Source organism: Gymnodraco acuticeps, unplaced genomic scaffold (genome assembly GCF_902827175.1).
Source record: "Gymnodraco acuticeps unplaced genomic scaffold, fGymAcu1.1, whole genome shotgun sequence".
NCBI classification, from domain to species: domain Eukaryota; kingdom Metazoa; phylum Chordata; class Actinopteri; order Perciformes; family Bathydraconidae; genus Gymnodraco; species Gymnodraco acuticeps.
The window spans coordinates 987,594-1,011,225 of record NW_022991435.1 but is presented as its reverse complement, the minus strand read 5'-3'; the positions used below and the strand labels follow the sequence as shown (position 1 = coordinate 1,011,225).

General features: G+C 42.8%; 1 protein-coding gene across 1 annotated transcript in view; it reads left to right on the top strand.

The window, feature by feature from the left end:
- Positions 1-23,632, top strand: part of LOC117532608 (neurocan core protein-like) — a 68,447-nt gene that overhangs the window by 43,020 nt on the left and 1,795 nt on the right. The window contains 7 exon segments of the mRNA XM_034195967.1: positions 277-393; positions 19,221-19,334; positions 20,416-20,467; positions 20,653-20,759; positions 21,153-21,235; positions 22,039-22,183; positions 23,416-23,598. Of these exon segments, the coding sequence (XP_034051858.1) occupies positions 277-393; positions 19,221-19,334; positions 20,416-20,467; positions 20,653-20,759; positions 21,153-21,235; positions 22,039-22,183; positions 23,416-23,598 (801 nt within the window).

Sequence of the window (23,632 nt, the reverse complement as noted above, 5' to 3'; positions counted from 1 at the left end):
TTTGAAAAGAGACAGTGTGAAATGGATATGCGTGTTTTAACTATAGCTGGTGGCTGAGCGGCAATGAAGGGAAATTAGGGTGATTTTATTTGTTGTGTCATGCCTATTTATCTATGGAGAGGTGAGGGATATTCACCAATTATAAATACAGCTTGGATTCACCTGTTTGTGTTCCCATTTACATAAAGAAAAAACGTTTTTCCTTAACAGGATCACTAATTAGCTCCATTTTTTACATCCCCCTACACCCCACATCCTTCTGTCTGTCTGTTGTAGACGAATTGGAGCCCTGCGTGACAAACCCATGTCTGCACGGAGGAAAGTGCCTTCCACAGGGAACGGGCTACAGCTGCTACTGCCCACAGGGATACACTGGAGAGAACTGTGAGATTGGTGAGTGATGCTTACACGCACATCCCCCACATAAGCACACATGCATGTATCCACACATTAGCATGATTAAGTCAGCCCTGCTTTAGTACATATTGACGTAAGGCCCTCCAACGGCCTATTGGCAGGTCAGAGGCCAATATACACGTCATATTTAGGGAGGACGTTACGTTTTAACACGGGTGAAAGGTTCAAATCAAGCCATCAGAGTTGGGTGACGATAATGGTCCCGCAAGGACTAACTCTTAGTAGATCCAAAGGTTTTGTTCTATCAACAAAAATGACTTACTTGCAGTCAATTACATTTTTGAGCTGAATTGATTTCTTGTTTCTGGGAATCCAGTCAAGGCCTCTGTTAGTTTTGTCATTGGCAGAAATACATCTTTTAATGGCGGAAATCCCAGATTCGGATCAGCAGCAAGAACAAATCAATTGTTCCTCACACTTGGGCCTTGATGTCCAAGAAACTTCATGGAAATCTATTAATAGAGTATGATTCACTGCTGACAGAAGCAGCAACTATCAGCAGAGAAACATAACCTCCTAGTATAAAGATGGCTGAGAGGTGTTGATAGCTGCTATTTGTGATTACAGCTTCAGAGGTTACAGATTATATATATTATACCACAGGATGTCAGGGCCAAAGGGCTGCCATGTTGTACAAAACAGATTGTGACCTGCAGGAACGGCAAGACAAAAAGCGACTGACGGTATCTAGATTCAAAATCTCCAGGATCAATTCTTCTTCACCTACACACAATCTCCTCTCTTTCTCTCTCTGCCGATTCCCCTTTTGTTTCCCCTATCTGTTTGGCTGTAGCATGGTAAGGTCATGTTTGAATAGACCCTTTTCATTCAAGGGAGACATTTTGACTTGCCAAAGCAGGAAAAGCACAGGTGAAAGTAATAACTTTAAAGACGGCTGCAGTAGCGGTGTCTGTTTTGTTCATGCTGATAAGAAATGGCCTACTCAGACACTTAATGCAATGGAGCCTTTTAATGTGAATTTATACAACTGTGCTTTCCTGCTTTGATATGCCAACATGCCTGGAAGAGGGTCTATTATGTTCTGCACACAGGTACCGTGTACTCTATAATGCTGTAGTCGTTTCAAGGAAGCCAGATGTGATCCTGTGTCTTTAAAGAGGATAATAAACATCTGCAGACAACCAGCTGACACGGCTTATTGGATAAACTCCTATACGGCAGATGTAAGCAAAACATAAACAACACATTTTTACCAAGGTGTGTTGTGGATGAAATGGGAAAACTCCACCCATAGGCTGTCACTGTAATATCTTATTTGAATCATTGGACCTGATGGGGCTATACACACCCATTACACACCCTCATGTTTTTTGATTTACTTTGTCTCAGGACTGTGCTTGCTTATTTCACAGAAAATATTGTTGAAGTTTTTAGTGCTCTTCGTACCAACACAATTCAAAACGTCTCCTATGAAAAAGGCTGTATAAAAAGTTACTCCTTTTTGCTACTGCTTGGGTGATACAACTCACAACTTTAACATTTTTACTGGCACATTTACTTTGCTGAAAAAAAATACGCAGTTCTGCCCAACTTTATCTTGAGCGGGGGTAGTCAATCAATTAATCAAAATGTATTTATACAGCCCAATATCACAAATGATTGTGTTTACGGGGCTTTACAGTAGGAGATATAAATGAAAACATGTTTGCTGGGACTTTAAGTCACTGGTCTGGTACACAAATTCTCAGTAAGGCTCACAATTGTGAAATGAGTCAATACAAATTAGTCAATTCAAATGTTTTCACTGTTTATATAAAGAAAGTTACCCTTTTAATAGTTATGGTTGTAGACCATTTCAGGTAGTTGAAATCAAGGAGCAGTCCTGCTTTGAATAATATCATTGCATTGGGGTGAAGTAAAACTTTTTTTCAGGTATTTAAGACATGATGTAGTCAATGATTGTAGATTTAATCCCTCGTGACCTACCTTCAACTTTGAAACCCAACTGTATACCTAATTCAGGGAGACTCTAGTTCCCCAAAGCAGGCACCTGCACAGAGGCACACTGATGCTTTGACATGGAGGTTTAAATCTGCCTTAAGGGTCGTAATCTGTCAATAATGTATGTATAATCAGCTTGTTTTAGCAGCCATTCCTCATGGAAGGTATCACTTTAGGAATAAGTAAACATCACACATTCATGTAATCATTGTTATCTGGGTGTGAACACCTTCAAACTAACTGAGAGCCACAGAATGGACGGACAGACATCCAGCTGATGCGTGGGTATGCTGGAGGGCTCTGTTATGGATTTGCAGAATTTGCAGTATTATTTCTCTGAGGAGCAGCTTCCCCGCTGAATAATGGATGAGAGGGACGAGGGGATCAGATTTTGTATGTTGAACAACAAAGACCTCGTATGATTTTAATAGAAAGAGCTGGTGGTGTGTGTTTACTTATGAACCAACACAGCGAGAGGTCATTTAAGGTCTTAATAAGCCCAGGTGCATTTCATATCAGTGTGACATTTAAAATGATAGGCTAAGTTTTGGTTTTATTTAAAGCATTTAACAAGTGTGAGGCCTGAGAAAAAAACGTTTAATATAATAAAAATTATCTTTCAATTTGAGGAAACACTTGATAAAAGGAGGCATGTGGGGCAGTGGATAGAGCCTTGGTGTTGGGATCACGGGGTCACAGGTTCAAACCCCACTGCAGTCAGCATGTCGTTGTGTCCTTGGACAAGACACTTCACCTCAAATTGCTCCTGTGGGGATTGCCCACAGTATTGAGTATGTAAATCGCTTTGGATAAAAGCATCTAACAAGCAGGGTTCGAGTTACGTGGGAGCCAATGGGAGCTGAGCTCCCATAAGTAGGTGCCTGAGCTCCCACGGACCCAATGAAATCAAACATATGTGGGGGTCGCTAATATACATTACCAACAACCATTATTTTGATCACAAATAATGCATTTTTCAATGTAATGAGTATTATTTACGTTAACGAGGTAAATAGGCAAACAAAACAATGTTTTCCAAAAGAACTACGCATCGTATTCTCTCTTGAATGACAATATGCCTGCACTTGGTGCGCAATAAAATATTGCGCAATCTATGCCTGTGAGGCTGTGAACGTGCTGCGCGCGCCCGAAGAATGAACCGTTATATCAACATACATTCAAATATATTAGGCTTGTTTGAGACAAGCAAGACCTGCGCAGACCTGCGCAGTTGCGATCAACGTCTTGCTAGTGCGTTGCATGATGGTTAGTCATTTTGTCCGACTTGCTCTGGAGGCCCGCCCACATGAGACTTTGAAATTTCGCGGGACAAAGACGCCCGCAGCCTTGAGAGCGAGGCGAGGCGAGTTGGCGCAGTTGCTCTCCACGGGCTGCAGAAGCGAAATGCTTGATGGGAAACGTCTCGCTGGTATCTCGAGCTGACCGCTCATTGGTGGTTTTTACCACGTGCTGCTGATGAAACTCTCCAATTGGCTGGCAAAAGTTTGTTGTTGTTTTGTGTCAGTTTTACGTCGCCACATCCATTCCCATTTTCATCATTGTTCCACAATGTTTATCATCATGAAATTAATATCTATATATTTTATACTATACTGCTTACCGTTTTCATACTTTATATATCTTAGCATATTCATACACACTGTTCATGCTGCTCACAGGCTGATATCTAGTGTATTCATACCCCTCACTGTTTATTCATCATTCAATTCATTTTTATTCTGTAGGTTGTGTACATTACTTTTCACTTTACTGCTTGTTGCACCTGGTTAGAAGCTAAACTGCATTTCGTTGTCTCAGTACCTGTAATATGTGCAATAACAATAAAGTTGAATCTAATCTTGAGCAGGAACAAATGCATTTACTTAGTACATATCTGACATTAACGAATATACACATTTGTGCATTCTTTATAAATGCAAACTTGTCAAGACCACTGACGGAAGTAGTTTTGAAAAGTAATAAGTGGTTCTGTCTTTTACATGTATTCAACCCCCCTTGTACTGATTTGTTTCAAAATGAACTGACACTTAAGTCATTCATTTGTAGTGATATAATAATTGTGGGATTTCTATTGTATCCACTTCATCTGCAACGAAAAACGCCAACGCAATTTCCGCCATTGCAAACCCAGCGAGTCAAGCCGACTCCGACTCCGAGCTGTCCGACTTAAGACGAGCTTTTTGACACCTCCCCCGGCTGCGATCGGCTACTCTCGTCTACTTTCGAGGCGAGCCGCAATGTGTCTCAAACAAGCCTACTTACAAGATACACACATAAAACCATGCCCGGCGCCGTGGGAGGGCCAGGGATGGCCAGGCCCTCCCATTTGACATTCCTGCCCTCCCCCAATAAACACGATTTTATTATTTATAAAAATTTAAAAAATATTTTAATTTTAATTGTTTTAATTATAAATAAACTGTGAACTTTTATGCTACGATGTATGTGATGTCAGATAGTAGGCTACTAAAACAAAAAATCGCAGGCTACGTCAAATAAAGGCATGTGTCTGTTGTGATTTGTGATTCGTCCACATTTAGACCAATCACAGCGTCACACTCTGCCGCCTATTCTGGATTTGTTTATTGTGCATTCTGTAGACTCCCATTTCTGTTTGAATTACAAAATGGACATCAGAAATTGGCTCAAAAGGTCTAAAGATTTATTAAAACGAAATAGCGATGAAAGAACTGCAGCTGATGGTGCTGCTGGCGACCCTGCACCTGCCGTTGCAGCAGCACGCTTGACCTCGGCAAACCCCGGGGCTGAGTTAGCGAGCCCAAGCCTTGACTCATCAAGGCGGCCGCCACCAACGCTGTCCTCTGAGGCACAGCTCCTTGTTGCCCCTACCATCACCCACCACCTGCGTTGCCACACCCTGTACCACACCCGTCAGCATCCTCCTCCTCCTCCGTGCCGGTGCCTCCACTACAGACGCTACCTCGCAGCACATCAACAGGTACTATTGGGCCAGCAACCGCTCAAAGACCAACAGCCCCAGATGATCTTGGGGTTAATAAACCCAACCAGGTGAAACTGGATCGTTATCAGGGAGATTGTTTTCAGGAAAGAAGCGCACTTTTGCTGCTGCATGGTACACAACAGACCATGGCTTGAATATTCGTTAAGCAGACGCAGCCTTTTGTTTCCCCTGTAGACAGTTTAAAGTGAATACGTCTTCATCTGATGTGGCTTTTACTGTCAAATGTTTTTGCGACTGGAAACACGCATTACAGACTGATAAAGGACTGCTAAGACATGCCGCATCAAAAGAACACATTTCATGTGAGAGTTTGTGGAGAGAGAGACAGATACGTGAGGAAACAAATAAGGAAATAAGTACTTTGGTTCAGATCAGCTGGCACGGAGCCGTTATTACGTGTCAGCTGTTGTTGATATTATAGCTTTTTTAGCTGTCAACCAACTCCCTCTCAGAGGTGACCACGGTTCACTCCACAGCATGTCCGAGTGCAGTGCATAGGAACATAAACCATGCCCAAGGCGGGCTAAACAGCTAATCGTCTCCGTCTCTATTTCTCTCCGAGTGCAGCGATGAGGAAGCTGCCATCCTTAACCAGTGTGCCTTGCTCGTGATTTACCAGTGTTTGTGCTGCCACGCACACAATGTTTCAAAAGTGGTTTCTATGTTGCCCTTTATTTGTGTATGTATTTACGATAAGTGTGCGTCTTTACACGATGCTGTTGGCCTTGCTGTTTGATATATATTGTGCCCGCAGCACGTGACTCTTTTGTGTGCCCTCCCATGAAAATCATATGCCCTCCCTTTAGATTTGTTCTGGCGCCGGGTCTGCATACTACGAGTACCGTAGGCTAGCAGACGAGTACTATGCCGCCCAAAAAAAGGCCACTGCTGCCGACGGGGTCTACAAGCCTGGCTAGTTTTGGTTTTCTCACAAAGAAACAAAAAACAGCTTTTGACAACCAAAATGCACCTGCTAGCGTGACAGCTAGCACTAACCTTGCAGCTACGGAGGATGCTGTCTTTGCTAGCGGACCTGATGCTGTTGAATGTGAGACCACCTGCACACACGAAGAAAGTTCCGAAGCGGAGCGGCATGAGGAGGCAGGAGGTACTGCTACAGAAGGACTGCCACTTAACTGGGGACACAATCGGTGGAGATCCTGGAAAGAAAGAAACACCTGGCTGTTTTCAAATGAGGGTGGTCTTGGATGCCTCGTCTGTAAGGAAGCCAAGACTCTCTTACTTTCGGAGACAAAATATGGAACGCATTTGGCGGATGCCTGGATCAATGGGACTGTGAGTAGCCCTGTGCAGAAGCAGTTGCGGAATTTTGTTTACATACACCCAGTGCTTGAATTGGAATGAAAAAGGTGCCAGTACTCTAAAATCAGCAACTTTTTCAAGTCAATTTTATTTACAGCCCACAAACAAGAATTTGGCTACTATAATGCTGGTGGGTTTGTCTCTTTACTACTGTATATTTTAGAAAGGTTCACTGTACTTAACGTTTTTTATGATAGGCAGCGGATATGGCTAAAGCTCAGTAAGGTCAATATTAACTGAAAATATAGCAATCAAAGTCTAGATCTTCTGCTGAAGACACATGAAGCAGAGACCTTTCAGGTGAGAGCCCCTCTGGTGGTGTTCAACATTAATGACAAGGAAACAAAGCTCTGGTCAGAAGCATTTTTTATAAAAAGCTTTAACAAAATTAAGTATTTCTGTACATTTTGAATGCAATCTAACTTTCCAACTCAGAAAACGAAAAACGAAAAAGTGCCAAAAGTCTTCTCACATGGCTGAGCTGCTTTGCAATATACTTCACCACTGAAGAATACAAATATGTATAAAGTAAACTATGATGCAATCTAACTTTCCAACTCAGAAAAATGATAAAGAGCATGAACAAAGAACATGTAAAAAAACAAATGCAAAATTTGCACAATCTAAAATGAGAAACTGTAACTGCAAGTAACAAAGTCTGAGCCATGGTAAAGAGTTACATTGAACACCAAGCTGATCAGATAACTCCCTGGTTGGTCTGAAGTCCTTCTATCTCCAGGATCTGTACAAATCGGCACATTATGCCAAAAGTCTTCTCACTGGGTGAGCTGCTTTGCAATATACTTCACATTGTTAGAAAAGGCTCCAGAAGGCCTTGGGGACATCAGTATCAGGGGCTGGAGCTGGACAGGCTCTTTCATCAGCACTTCTCCTTCCCTTTGCCAGCCAGGACCTCACATACTGTTCCGGATTGAACTGTCTTAGTGATGGTCCATTACATTTAATGAAAACCAGGCTGGACAGTCGGCTGACAGAGAGAGCATTCCTTTTTGCAGTAAGGATATCGTTCATGCAGCTGAATGCCCGCTCACACTCACTAGTGGAGACAGCGATGGTTCGGACTGCTTTCAGTAGAGGCTCCATGGCAGCAGGTGTACGGGATGCCCTGGTTTCCTTGTATTCGCGAAAGCCCTGATCAGTCTCTCTTCTGTCCACTTTCAGCACTTCGCACAAACGTAGCACCTCTACGTCCCCATACTGTACGTCTAACTCCTCTTCAGGCCAACTTCCAGGATGGATAACTTTCATGTCCTGGATTAGCTGATTGTCCCGGGCCTCCCGGCCATGTAATGGGATTTCTCTTGTGCTGACATGAGAGGAGGTTGTGGAAGTCATTCTGTGTCTCAGATTCTCTACCATACTGCGGAAAAACTGACCTGCATGAATCTGTACAAGCCTGCCATTCTCACGCAGGGCAACACCCTTGAAGGACTTCTCAGCTAGAGCTGTATGAACTGTAGTCATGTGTGGGCCAGGCATGGTGACCATGGATTCAAAAACTCGTATTTCTCGAGTTAAGAGCCTATCTGCTGTAGGCAGTGTCATCTCTCTTTTTTGGAGTTGCCGAGAGAGGTCGCTGAGCTCTGTGAGCGCATCGTACATCAGTCCCAGATTGCTGACAAACGTTGCAGATGTGAGCACATCATCCAGGCCCTTGTACTTTGCTCTGTCTCTGGAATCCCTGCTCGTGTCGTTTGCAGCATTTGTGAAGTGATCATGAAGCACTCGGTAGTTTTCCCAGACTGCTCTGACGCTCCTTTCACTTGAAGCCACCCAGCGGATGGACAAAACACGCCCTATCACCAGGAGACGCTGTCCGACTGCTTGCGCACACTGCGCTAACTGCCTCTGATTTTTGGGGGAGGCATGGAACAAGGAATAGAGTTTGTCAAAAAAGATCTGGAAATGATTGAGCCCTGAGACCTCCTTGACCACATCCCCAACTGCCAGCTCTAGACGATGATTGGAGCAGTGCCACACAAACAGGCTTGGGAATTTACTACACAACTGGGTAGCAACGCCTGTTCTCTTCCCTAGCATGACTGAAGCCCCATCACATGCAAAAGAAACGAAACACTGACCTAAAAAGTCCTCGTTAAAATCTCTTCCAAGACACTCCATTAACGCCTTTGTGATGTCATCAGCCGTTGTTCCATCCAACTCGATCAGCTCCCAAAAAAAACGTTTCGGGCTCAGCATCAGCTAATGCTGAGCGTAGACACACAACAAGCACCGTTTTACCACTAATAGTGGTAGATTCATCGACCAAAACACAGAGTTTTCTTTGGTTTTCTGTAATGTCTTTTGACATTTTTTTCTTCAGCTCATGAGCTATGTGGTCGATGATTTCGCCACAGGTTTTATTGGAGTGCAAAACCCTGCCCACGTTCAGCCCATTCAGTTTCTGTACATTCAAATCAATTGGCATGTCTGTGAATGGCCGGCTATGTTTGCCAATTTTATATGCCGTTCGAAAAACTCTGATAGTGGTGTCTAATTCAGATTTATGCATAGACTGCACTTGATGTTGAATAGTTTCACGTGAAGCAGATGTAAGGATGTCAGCAGCTTTTACATGGGCTTGTGATTCTTTATGTTCTTTGATTTTTTTTCTCAGGCTAGCTTGTTGTTTGCCCTTGTCAACACCGAAATGAGACACTGCACACTCACCCCATTCAGTTGACAGTTTCAGTCCTTGTCCAGTGTGTATTCCCAAAGATTTGACATCTCTGCATATCCGACATCCTAGCTTCTTATCTTTAAGAAGGAGCCATGCATTGGTCTTGCAAAAATATTGCACCTGGTCCGTTGTCCAGCAGTCAGGTGCATCGCTTTGCCCGGTGTTGGTGGTGGCAGTTGCGCCAGCAGCAGCTAACGTTAGAGGCTCTGGAGGAGGCGGCGGAGCTAGTGCTAATGCTAATGCACTAGAACTTGGAGCAGGAGGATCAACCAAAGAAAGCTCCCCATCAGACACCATTTCCAACACAGGCACAGCATTCTCTGTATTTGAAGTTTCTTCCGGCGACAACCGCTGTCTTTTTGCACTTTTATTAATCCACGCTAACATTTTAGAAATGCTAATTTGTGACGTGACTTGCTTTCCTTCTCTCGGGGGCGTGCCTGCTCTGTTCTATCACTCTACATAGCCACCCACTGGGTGGGAGTTGCACTGCATAAACACAACACACGTGCATCTAGGTATGTAAATTGTAAAGCATTAAAACATGGTTTTACTAACAGTTTTCAGTATGTTGTTACTTCGGCATTATTATTATTATTATTTTGAAACGTGTATTACTATTAAATCACGGTCAAATAGGTTAATTTTGACATAGTCGTTTCCACCACAGTATTTACATGGAGAATATAAGCCCCGCCCCCTCTCCAGCACGTTCTGTTTGAATGACAGGAGTAAACAGCTGACAGCCGCTGTGAAACTCCAGCGGTTAGAGCGATGAGAATGTCCGTTCAGCACCTCATGACGCATCTACTGAGTACCGGGCGGCTGTATATATATATATGGATGTATAATAAGAACGGCGGGAGAGTGTTGAGTACTGGCACGGTGCATGAGTACCGGAGTACCGCCAGCATGCCGGTACTGAGCAAGAAGTGCCGGTACTCCATGGGTCAGAACCAGAAGTGCCGGTACTGCGTACCGGTGAGTACCGGCCCAATTCCAGCACTGCATACACCGCGACTCTATTGCTCATAAACGAGCTGTTGAAATAGCGGAGCTCAAACTAAAACAAGTGCTTCCGAAGAAAGTTGCAGAACTCAGCTCCAGCCTGTTTAATGAGACAGCTAGTTCGTTCAGGGCAGCCTATACTGTCGCTAAAGAAAGGTTGCCTTATACAAAATTGAAACCCATTATGCAACTCAGGGGCGGACTGGGACTAAAATTCAGCCCTGGAAACTGACCCAGTCCGGCCACATGAAATGTCAAATGTTAGAAATCCGCTGTTTATTATTTAAAATGTTATGTTCGATTCGCTCCTTTTTCCCTCTCTGTACACAGCTGCAGTTTGGGCATTGCCCTGTCATCAGATTTCGTTTTTAGTTGCGGCTGTAGCGGAAGTTTAGTAAAATTATTTTTGATGAAATATTCCAAATCTCCACCCTCCATAATTGCACTTGCTTCAGTTGCTTGCTACTTTCTAAGGGCGGTGATACGGTATGAACTGAAGTTGATGCGATTTGATTGGATTGTGAGGCGTGAGCCTCATCTGATTGGTCAATTCCTCAATTTTTTGTTCACCAAGGGAAGCCAATTTCGGCTGGCCTCCTCTCGCAACAGAGAGTGCAATCTACTGTTTCACCATATCATCTAGAGGGGCGCTGTTTCACTCTTTGTAAAATACTCAATGAGAATGGGGGAGAGACGGGCCGGCAGAATAATTACCGAAACTAAACGAAGTGTTTTTATTTATTAAAATTATATAACTACAATCCATAAAAAACAGGGGAAGCCTGGCTTCCCTTGGCCTCCAGGAGAAAACGCCACCGAGTTCAGGGGATAATTCTCACCCACCTCTTGCTCTTGCCCTGCACGTGTGCCAGTTGAGCTGGTTCTTCCAGCAGCTCAACTCTGTCCCTCATCATGAACGCAGGAGGCTGGCTGTATATCTGAACTCGCGCCCTTATCATTCTCTTCATCATCTTGCATTTGTTTTAAGCTGCTGATGATAGTGCTCGTAGCAGCGCTGCTGCCAAAAAGGTCTGTCAATTTGCGACATGTATATGCTTCACCTGCGAGTGACTTCACCTTTTTTTCTCTTGCCTTCTCAGCCCCACCTTTTTCTTTTCGTTTTCTTAGATTTGTATCCATGTTTTTTCATTCTCCCTGTCTGCCGCGGCGTCTAATCCCTTCTCTTCGTGTGGCCGGTCTTTTTTCTTCTTTGTGTGTGATTATTTGACATAAGAACCACACAACTGCATTAGTGGCCGCAGTCGCCCTCTGTCGGCCGTCAGCGCAACTTAAATGATGACGTTAAACTATTTTATTTTTTTTAAAGGGCCGGCCGTCAACGGCCCTTGACGACAGGCCGTTCTGTGGTTCTCCAGATTCTACAGATGGCCAGTCCGCCCCTGATGCAACTTAATGAGATGAATGGTGCGACAGTCGGCCCTGCTCACAGATCCGATCATTCATGTGCCCAGATTGTGGAGCACATTGCACAAGAGATGAAAAAGAAATGTATTTCTAATATCAAATCACTTGATTCCCGTATTAGTCTAACGCTAGACGAAAGCACAATTCATGGACGCGCATACATGATTATTTATGTCAGGTGCGATGTCACTGGGAATGGAGATATGGACAATGTGTATTTTGACATTGTTGAACTGGACCAGGGCACTGATGCAGAGTCGCTGTGTAGCGCACTGAAAAACAGCCTCCAGGCGGGGGGAATGGATGAAGAGTTTCTTCGTAAAAACCTAATTAGCATAGCCACAGACGGTGCTGCCGTGCTAACCGGGAGACAGAATGGACTCATAGCCAGGCTGAAAAAGGATTTCCCTCGTCTTCAGGCAGTTCATTGTCTAGCTCATCGTTTGGAATTAGCGGTGAATGATTCATTGAAGGCTGTGGCAGGCTGTAATCATTTAGAGTTTTTCCTCGCTAAACTCTATTCTCTTTACCACCACTCCACGAAAAACGCCAGGGAGTTAGAGGAAGCGGCTGCGGAACTGAACATGCAGATTCTGAAAATCGGACAAGTCTTTACAATTAGATGGGTTTCCAGCAGTTACAACACTGTCAAAGCTGTGCTGAAGGACTTCCCAGTGTTAGCACATCACTTTAAATCTGCTAGTGAAGATGGCTCACGTTCCGGTGCAGAGAAATCCAAGTACACTGGTTTACTAAAGCATCTGACATCCACTGGATTCCTCGCTGATTTAGCGACAATGAAAGACGTGTTACGTGAACTACAACGTCTCTCCCTGAAACTACAGAAACGCGACACGTCCCTGGTTGATGCAAGCCGCTACATACATCAGACGATCGAGGTGCTCTCTGCCATGAAGGACAACGATGGGAAAACTGAACTAAAAGTCAAAGCGGGCATAACAAGCGGCCAGTTCAAAGGGGTTGATATTAGAGAAACCTAAAGTAAAGAAGTCCCAATTTTACCAGTCAATCCTTGATAATCTCACCAGGCGTCTCCCCGATAGTGAGCTGGTAACTATGTTGAAGCCTCTGGATCAGGACTTCTGGCCAAAAGAGAGGACAGAGCTTGTTCTGTTTGGAGAAAGGGAGGTGGGGAAGTTTGCTAAACTTCTCGGAGAGTCCGCAACTGAAGCTGTCAGTGAGTTCAGAGACTGGAAACTTCAACAACAAGACAAGGAACATCAGGGTAAAACCTTGAAAAGAATGATAGTGGCGAGCAACACTGTTCTTCCGACATCTGCAGAGTGCGAGAGGGGCTTTTCGGCATGCAATGACACCGACTGCAAGACCAGGAACCGGCTGCGAGCCAGAAGCCTCAACGCATTGTTGTTTGTGGACTTAAATGGGCCTCCTATCAACAAATTTGACCCTTTCCCATTCATCCAATCGTGGATAAATAAAGGACATCGGACTTCCACATCATGGGTTCCAGGACAGCGACCACAGCCTGCTGAAAACAGACCACTTTGGGCTATTTTATCTGCGTAAAGGTGCGTGTGTGTCTGTGTGTGCGTGTGTGTGTGTTTGTTGGACCACGTAAAGTGAAGTCAGTCTCTCTCTCGTTTTATCTGTGAGAGCTAATTTTTGTATTTTATTTAATTTGTATAGCTCTTACGTTGTTATTGATTGTGTACGAGTTCATGTGTTTGAGCATGCGCAGTTTGTCCTGAAGTTGTGGAGAGAGAGTAAAACCTAATAAACGGAGGCGCTGTTTGTGACGCTCCACAAGTACAGAGTTCCTGAGTTTTTGTGATTTTGTAATTATCTTTGAAGCCCTAACACATCAGACACTAATTGTATACTCTCAAGGGTGTGCAATATATACCATCAGTTGGAGTCTGCACCTCCAAGGTGCGCAATACATTATTGCGCAATCTATGCCTGTGTGCGTGCAGGCGCAGGCATGCGTTAGTTTTAAAGACCCCCATAGAGCTCAGTTTATAACTCGAACCCTGCTAACAAGTAACATGTAATGTAATAAAACACTCAACTGTTATTTCCTGATTGATTTTCTCTTGACATTTGGAGTTTATTTTACAATTTAAATCAAGGCTGAGTTGCAACCATGTTTCAATTCATCGTTATTTAAAACATCAGTTCCTTGACTCAAGTTATCAGAGTTGTTTAATCCGTTTCTTACAGTTTCCCTATTGTTTGATAAATCCAAGATGTATTTTATACTCAGATATGGTTTCACTGTGTCATTCCTCATACTGCAAAAACATGTCATCAAGTCTACACAGTGTGTCTTTATGTGATATAAACCAATGAACCAAGCTGTCAAGAACGGTTTGTTCAATAAGAAAAGTGACATTTGAAAAAACTCTCAGGGTTCTTATTCTCTTCGATTTCTATGTTATCTTGCAGACAAACAACATTGTTTGACCGATCACACAACTTTGAGCCTGTTGGAGTGAAAAAGCATTAGCATAAATTTCTGGTTTCAGTTCCCATATCTGTCCTCCAAAAACAGCCTCAGCTGCCATTTTTATAACCAGATAGACAACCTGTGCTGCTGTCAGATTAAAGTAAACCCTAACCATTTTGAAGAAGCAGCAAAACACTTTTGAACATACAGACTCAAGAACACCTTGCAACGTTCTTCATTGATAAACCACAATTTATTTCAGAAAATAATCCTTGCCATTGCAACCGTCTCTGAAGGTCTTATTTGAGTTGTACGGTCAGTTTGATCTTTCTGACACAACACACTCTCACTCCATAATCGTCCAGGAGCGACGTTTGGTCAGGGTCCCGTGGCGTGCAGTTGTGACGCTCCTAGGCTCCTTCAGCTTCATAAAGGGACGCAAATAGCTTTCAACTTATTGCAATGTATTCCCATCTGCGGCTGGATTTGACGCTCATGGAAGCACGGCATTCGTTTGTGTCGGCTGCCCTTAAAGGCAATGTGAGCGTCCATTCCCATTGGATAACGGAGAATTGTACACCCGGAAGTAAGTATTCCCCTTACTGTCGATTGATTTTACAGTGATATCTGCACTACTCATCGACTAAAAAACACCAGATTATCCTTGTTAATTACACAACATTGATTGGTTTAAATTGTGTGCAATGCTTTTGTATTTTTCCCCTTTGATTCGGAGAAACAAATATTTTTTCGGAGTAAAGGATGGCAGAAGACACTACACTACCCAGAATCCCCAGCTATCGTTTAGGACTACACCATATGCTCTGTTTGACAAACCCTGTGATTAGTTCTCAAGCTCTGTGATTGGTTGACCTCCAACTGCATTCCATATGAAAAAAAACGTTTCGTAGAAGATAAAATCATACTTTATTCAGCAGTGCTTGCTTTACTCTTTGAAAGTCATCACATGAATGCATTGTAATAAATGGTTCGGCTGCATTAAATATATTACACATCTGTCGTAGTTCTTTATTATTATTTATCTACAGAGATCGGGCTCAGAATAGACCGGAAACTATTCTTTTACCGTTCAGTTTGAATTTCACAATAAAGTTAGTAGTAATATTTTGTTTTGATATTATTGTTTTTTATTAACTACTAGACCGTTGGGTCATGTTAAGACCATCTTTTCTGTGTTGCTGTGGGTTTTTTCCATCGCTTTTGTGTTATAAATATCAAAACAATAACTAAATAATATATCTGTCGTAAACTAAACCAGAAACAGCAGTATATTTTATTTTGTTAACACTGTAAACTTGACAGCTTTTTAACCCAAACCACCTACTGGTTAAAGCACGTTATTACACGTTTAGAGTAATGCAATGCAGGTAGATTGTGTTGCTTTTTAATGACTGTTTAAAATGCCTTTTTCTTAATGTATTTTATTATTATTAACTACTTGTTACTTGTTGCTAGGGACGCTGCTATCGATATTATTTATGTTATGTTGTGTAACTGTTTAATGGTGTTATCTTTATTGCTACCCCCTTCCCCGTCAATTTATAGTGTTGGTCCACAGCGCAAACGTATTAGTTTAACAAAATCCGCATCTAAAATTGTGGCATAGATACGTTATTTCCCCCTGTGCAATTCTCCATTTACTCAACAATAACACATAATTATCCTTGTGTTTATTTATTTGTTTGATTAATAAACACAAGTTGGAGTCTGTCAGGACCGAGGGTCGGAGCAGCTCATTTGCTTTAAAGAATAAAGGGCGTAGTTTACAAAGGCTGCATCACCGATCTTCTTATGACTCTTTCTGGTGACCTCTAATAGACCTGCATCTGATGATCGCAGTGTTCTGGCGGGTGTGTAGTTTATTAGAGAGTCAGCAATGTAGCTGGGTCCTTGTCCATTTAGAGCTTTGTATATGAGGAGAAGCACCTTAAAATCAATTCTAAAAGTTACAGGAAGCCAGTGAAGAGTAAGACAGGACTAATGTGTTCCCTCCTTTTGGTATTCGTTAGTAGTCTAGCTGCAGTTTTGAATGAGCTGGAGTCTTCCAATAGCGTTCTTGGGGAGACCAGTGAATAGTGCATTGCAGTAGATCAGTGGTTCTCAAAGTGGGGGGCGCTCCCCCCAGGGGGGCGCAGAGGCATGACAGGGGGGGCGCGAGAGACCAGGAGGGAAAATGGTTATTAAAAAAAAAAAAAAAGATTATAAAAAAAAAAAAAAAATCATATTTTGAAAAATTATTGATTCGAAAATAATATGATACAGTACTATTACGTCTGGGTCTCTGTGTTTCATTAAAGCTCGGCTCTGTGTGTGTGTGTGTGTGTGTGTGTGTGTGTGTGTGTGTGTGTGTGTGTGTGTGTGTGTGTGTGTGTGTGTGTGTGTGTGTGTGTGTGTGTGTGTGTGTGTGTGTGTGTGTGTGTGTGTGTGTGTGTGTGTGTGTGTGTGTGTGTGTGTGTGTGTGGAACGAGCCATTTTGTGTGCGTGCGTGAGCGAGAGAGAGAGATAGCGCACCGGTACCGGAGATCGTTGATGTTAGCTTCTGGTGCTAGCGAGCTACGCTAACGGATATAAGGAGTTTTTTTAACAACAAAGTGGAGGAGAGTCCTCTCCTGTCAGACTCAGAGTCTCAGTGAGCTAAAGGACTCTCAGTGTTATCTCAGTGGGTCTCAAACGTTTTGGTCACCATTAATGTAAACAATTATTTCCGAGGCACACGTTTATATGATCATTATAGTTATAAAAAAATAAGAGAATACATGAAAAACAGCTATGAAATACTATATGACAGTAAAACAAGAATAAAGTTTAAAAGAGTGATTTAGAAAATATCCATAAAGAAATAGTAAATCTGTTTACAATTCTGTTTCATCTGGGTGTTGAGAGATGTATCCATAGATCTCTTCATTTTGCTCTCAAAGTGCACCAGATTGATGCTTTCAACTTCAATATTTAAAAATCTTCCCGGGGGAGCATGCCACCGGACCCCCCTATGTGAGGTCCACACACCACCTATAAAAATAGCACTTTACCCCTGCTTACACCTATATGCCGAGACTTGATATCGAGCCTTCATTGTAACAGTCATACGGGTACATAGTGTATGTGCGTGGGGAGTGTTGCAGTAGAAAATTCCACTGTAGCGCCCGGTACATTAATGGGAAACCCTAAATGTTTGAGCACCCTCTATGAAACGTCAAGCTACCCCACAGCACCCCCAAAAGAAATATCTGGCGCCGCCACTGAGCCTGACTATTTGTGTTGGGGGGGCCCGACTTTTTTTTTTCTCCAAAGGGGGGGCCTGACCGAAAAAGTTTGAGAACCACTGCAGTAGATGTAGATTACGTAATATGTAATGTGATGACTTTCAAAGAGAAAAGCAAGCACACTCGGAATGAAGTATTATTTTATTTTTTAAAAATGTTTTCGGTCTGTTTCCGGTATTTGTTTATGACGATGTGATGTGAGATGTGAGACTGGAATTGCACAGGGGAAAATAAAGTATCTATGCCACAATTTTAGATGCGGATTTTGTTAAACTAATACATTTGCGCTGTGGACCAACACTATAAATTGACGGGGAAGGGGGTAGCAATAAAGATAACATCATTAAACAGTTACACAACATAACAGAAATAATATCGATAGCAGCGTCCCTAGCAACCACCTTGATAACAATGAAAACGTTGTGTAGACACAATTTCCTGAAGTAATCTTCGTAATAACTAGCAAACTAAAGATCATATACATCCACTGCACACATAATCTGAAATAACAACTCATATTTCTCGCATCAAATGACATCTTTTAATGGCCAAACTAACTTTAAAATAGGCATTTTCCACCGAGGATAAAACGAAGTTCGGCCATGTTTTTTTTTTCTGCAGGGAGAAATTAGAAGATCACGTGACATAGACGCCAGCCATTGGAAGGAATGGTGAAAAAAAATGTAGTGATCCTACAATTTCAGAGGCGTTTTTGTAGAAATACTACGTCCTACGTTGTGGACCAACGTAGTTAATACACTTTTTTTGTGAGACTGGGTTGAATGAGCTGTTTATAGTTACTGCCCTTTTCAGTCTTTTCAACTTTTATTTAAGATTTGAGGAAATACTTTGAGGTGATTTTAAACTTATAAGGAGCTTTCTTTTTGCTCTCTACCTGTGAGTTTAATAGATTCAGTCCTGGGTATCCGATGTACTGGGTTAAAAAAGAACTCACCGTGGTGAAAGGAGATTACATTCCTTCTATTTACAATGATAAAGTGATACTTTATTGATCCCTGTGGAGAAATGTCCCTTTTGCTCGCCTTTTATTCCACAGAGAGGTCAGAGAGCACAGTAGCACCGCAGCCCTGGAGCTGGTCTGAAGTCTGTTGGTGCTTAAGGCTTCTCCAGTAGGTGGATAGCGGAAAAGAGGGGGCTTGAACCCAGATACTCTGGTCGGATTAACCCTCTCTGCTGTCTATCCCACCAGAAGTGTGTCTACACTTTAAATGCTTTGAAGAAAAACCATTGCAACGTGTTGTTCTTCCCAAATTCAGCCTTTGTTCAAAACAATTGACAAAATAAACAAGACATACATCAACCTTACGCTTTGCAAATGCATAAAGGATGTGAGAGGCTTTTAGAGTGTATTTCTCTGTGAGAGAATGAGAGCAAACAAGGAATGTAAAGCGGTTCTACTGATAAACATGTCTGTATTCTCATCACTGTTGGAATTACATTATGATACTGTACTCACCAGCATGAACACATTTCACTGTTCCAACCAGGACTAATTACCTGCTCATCTTGTGTCCGTATGTGAAGCAAACACCCACACAGTTCTCTTTCTTTATGAACAACATGTCTCCAGCTGAATACATTCTTTTAATCTGAACACAAATTAGATCCACAACCCGCCCTCTTTTGCTTCTTCTCTCCTCCTCACAGATGTCGATGACTGCCAGTCCGAGCCCTGTGAAAATGGAGGCACTTGCATTGACAAGATTGATTCGTTCCTCTGCCTTTGCCTGCCCAGCTATGGAGGAGACACGTGTGAGAAAGGTGAGAATGAGAACACTACATCAACACATTCAGTTGTTGTGTGTGAAACTGCAGTGGTGGACTTGATCTTTGATCATACCGCACTAACACTAGTTTGATTGATACTCTGTGAATTGCACATACATGTTCTAGGAATAAAGAAAGAAAGAAATGTTTCTTGCAAATGAACCCTTTGTTCCTTGCAAACTGCTAGTGGAAATATTCTGCTCAGTAGGCAGTGCCTGTTACAGCTGTATGTCACAACACAACATCACAAAGATGCATTCCTCAGCTGTTGTCAGACACAGTGTCTCAGTGTGTGTCACGGGTCTGCAGACACTAACTGAGATTTCTGCAGGCAACACAATATACACTCTGGTTTCAGTAAGCCAGTGGTTCTCAAAGTGGGGGGCGTGCACCCCCTGGGGGGCGCAGAGGTATGCCAGGGGGGGGTTAGGGTTAGAGAGACCAAGTAGGCAAATCAGGATTAGTGTGAGGTAATCAAAACAGGGCTGCGGCAGAAATCAGTCAACTAACACGAGCTGGGCAGCCCATAATAAGCAAATAGATGCAATTTAGTCACAGGTGTGTCCAACCACACACTCATCCCAACAGTCAGTGATTCATCACCTCACTGGTTTTAACCACCTCTAGCTCTATATCTGTGTGTGTGTGTGTGTGTGTGTGTGTGTGTGTGTGTGTGTGTGTGTGTGTGTGTGTGTGTGTGTGTGTGTGTGTGTGTGTGTGGTGCACTAGTGGCAGTGAGAATGAATGAGTATCTAACCTTTGCAGTTATAAATTAATCCACTGGCTTTGGTGTTATTAATGAATACTAATAGTACAGAGAGAGGGCCACATGTGCTGTGAATTGAAAAAGAGCCTGTGTAATTACAGTTCATGTATTTAGCCCTTCAAGATGCCACCGTCATATATTTTTGTCTTTATTTGCCAAATGGGAGGCAACGTTCTGTAAAAGAAAATCCTCTCTCAAACCATTTGGTGTTACTTCATTTTCCTGCACTTAACTATACACTTAAATGCCCTTTTAAGAAATTATTTTAGCTCTCTCACTTCCACTCCTCTTTTCTCTTCATCTTTACAGATGTAGAAGGCTGCGAGCACGGTTGGAGGAAGTTCCACGGCCACTGCTACAGGTAAAAATAGTGAAAAACTGGCAAATATATGAACCTGAACACAGTGCTGCCTCATCTGTCTACATTATACCCTGGAGGTATCCCTGATATACTTACCACGGAGCTCTGTGCCATTTAAACTTGTCTTGCTGCGTAATGTATGAAATATGTATTTTCATAACCACTTTCACTACGCTTTCCCAAAGGTACATCACTCACAGACACACCTGGGAGGATGCAGAGAAAGACTGCAGAGAGCACAGCGCTCACCTCAGCAGCGTCATCTCAGCCACTGAGCAGGAGTTCATCAACGGTTGGTGTTTTTCTGTCATAAACAACCTACACCCTAGTACAAATACTCACAAAACCAAACCCACCAAAAATAAATTCAATTAATGTTTTTGGTTTCAACTAAATGTTTGTATATTCTAGAAGAAAATACACTTAAAATGATATACAATAAGGGTATAACATACATATCATTAAGCAAAGACAAAGAACGTAACAGGATAAACAATAAAATACTTAAATTTTTTACTGCAAGATGCATTGCGAGTATTAACCATAGGTATTAACACGTTAACATTAACAGCCCTGGTTTAAACATATTTGAGAACAGTATGTTTCTTAGTTTGTGTGTATATCAAAGTTTTTACAATAGTAGTTACAGTAAGTTAAGGAACATGTTTTTTTGTGTTTTTCACAGGTCTGGGACACGACAACGCCTGGATCGGTCTGAACGATCGCACAGTGGAGGAAGACTTTCAGTGGACTGACAACAACGATCTGGTCAGTGATCATCAGTTCTGAACTGTGCTATCGTGAACATCTCAAACTCCAGTTTTAAGGGCCACTAATATATGTTGTTGGGAACAACCTCAGTTATTATTGAATCAAAGTGTAACACCCCTCAGATTTTAGTTACAGAATCTTTCAAACATCAGCAGACAGATTTAGGATTCCAATGGTGCTAAATGCTAAGCTAGGCAGACGTTGTGCAAGTGAGAAGAGCACAGAGAGAGACACAAATAAGGAAATCCCTTAATAAATTGCTCAACTTTATTAAGAGTCCCGCATCACTTACAAACTCCTCCTGCTCAACTACAAGTCCCTCCATGCCCTCTCCCCTCAGTACCTCACAGATCTCCTCCACGCATACATCCCGTCCCGCACCCTTCGATCCTCAGACTCTGGCCTGCTCTCCATTCCACCTTCACGCCTCCGCACCTTCGGGGACCGTACCTTCAGTGTTGCTGCCCCCACCCTCTGGAAGTCCCTCCCTGCAGAAATCCGCAAACGCCCCTTCTCTCAACATCTTCACATCAACCCTTAAAACTCATCTGTTCAACATCACCTTCCAACAATAACTCACTCTCCCCCCCCCACTTACACTTCCATTTCTGCCCCCTGTTTTATATTTTATGTCTAGTCCTTGTATGTTTCTTTGTAAAAACGACCTTGCGGTTATGAAAGGCGCTATATAAATTCAAGTTATTATTATTATTAAGAGAAAATAAAAAAACAATGCCTGAACTTTCATAAAGAACCCACTGCTCACATAGCAACTTCTGCTGAATCCTGTTGTTTTTCAGGTATATGAGAACTGGAGGGAGAGCCAGCCAGATAACTTCTTCGCAGGTGGAGAGGACTGCGTGGTGACCATTGCCCACGAGGACGGCAAGTGGAACGATGTGCCCTGCAACTACAACCTGCCCTACATCTGCAAGAAAGGCACAGGTACTGTTATGCTGCTGGTCTCACTGTAGCAGGACCCAAACGGTCTAGTGTGACTTTCCCAGCAAATCAAAGCGAAATCCATTCATTTGGAGAGATTTTGTTGCCGTCCTCATAGAATGTGGTTGCTTATATTATATGTTATCACTGACCAGATGGCAGCTGTTTGTCATCACTGCTCATGCCCATCATCATTTATTGTGCTCTCTATACAGAAACCATTCAGCTGCATCTCTTCCACTTTTTCTCCATTAAAGGTCACAGCGGCAGATGCTCGATTTAAAAAAAAATCTAAACACAAACTTAAGTGAAGATTGTGAATCAACGTCCAACCTGTATTGATTTTCGAGAGCAATATCAATCTCAATCTTCCTCTTATTGCCGTTCGTCCTCAGGGCTCACTAACAGTTGTCCAGACAGCAGAACCGTTAGTTGCCGTTATTGTCAATTACTCTCTTGTTCACAAATATGATCTGAAATTCCACTGAGCCAGCTTTGCCAGGTTTTCCTAATACTCTCCCACAACTTCCCTCTGTGGGCAGACTGGGAGCCGACCTGAATGTGAATGCAGCGGAACTTGTAGGATGCAAAGAAAGCTTTAGACTGGGACATAATGGAGAAACGGAGGATGCTCGAGAGGAGTTCTAAAAGGTTGGATAAAGATGGAGTAGGACGTTGAGAAAATGATTAAGTAGTTTAGGAGTGTTTGTTTGTCTGGCTGCGGTCTCATGGCTCTGTGGTTTGGCTGCACTCCCTCTCTGCTGCAGAGACCCAAAACCTCCTTCTGGCATCAAGCTCAGCTCAGATACAGCAACAAGCTGCCACCTAGAGGCAATTCACACCTGCAATACTGAATATGGTACAAAGTACAGTTGTATTTCTATGGTCTGAGCACCATGAGAAAATAGTGAAAAACTACACATGGTCGAAATGCATATGTGGATGTTGCGCATAGCCCCTGCTGTATGTACTGTATGAAATGTATAACACATAAAAAAGTCCATTGGCGGTATAGGCTACTCTAAACCCAAGAGGAAGCTGGCGCCCCAGTTGTAGCTTTAATTTGCAGTGGGATTTGTACCTAATGCAGAAAAAGTGGAGTAAATTAACACTATTATACACATGTAGACTTCTGCCACCACAGTATACATGTCAGTATACCAGTATATTGTTATGGATATATGCCAACCTTCATCTTGATGATTTATATGGTTTGATTTAATTATTTTTGGCAGTGTTGTGTGGGACCCCGCCCGCAGTGGAGAACGCCCATTTGATTGGTCGCAGGAGGTCACACTACGACATCCATGCAGTGGTTCGCTACCAGTGCTCCGAGGGCTTCTTCCAGCGTCACATCCCCACCGCCCGCTGCCGGGCTGACGGGAGCTGGGAGAGACCCAGGATCATCTGCACAAAGTGTGAGTGTCCGTTTAAACCTTTGTTTAAAGTAAG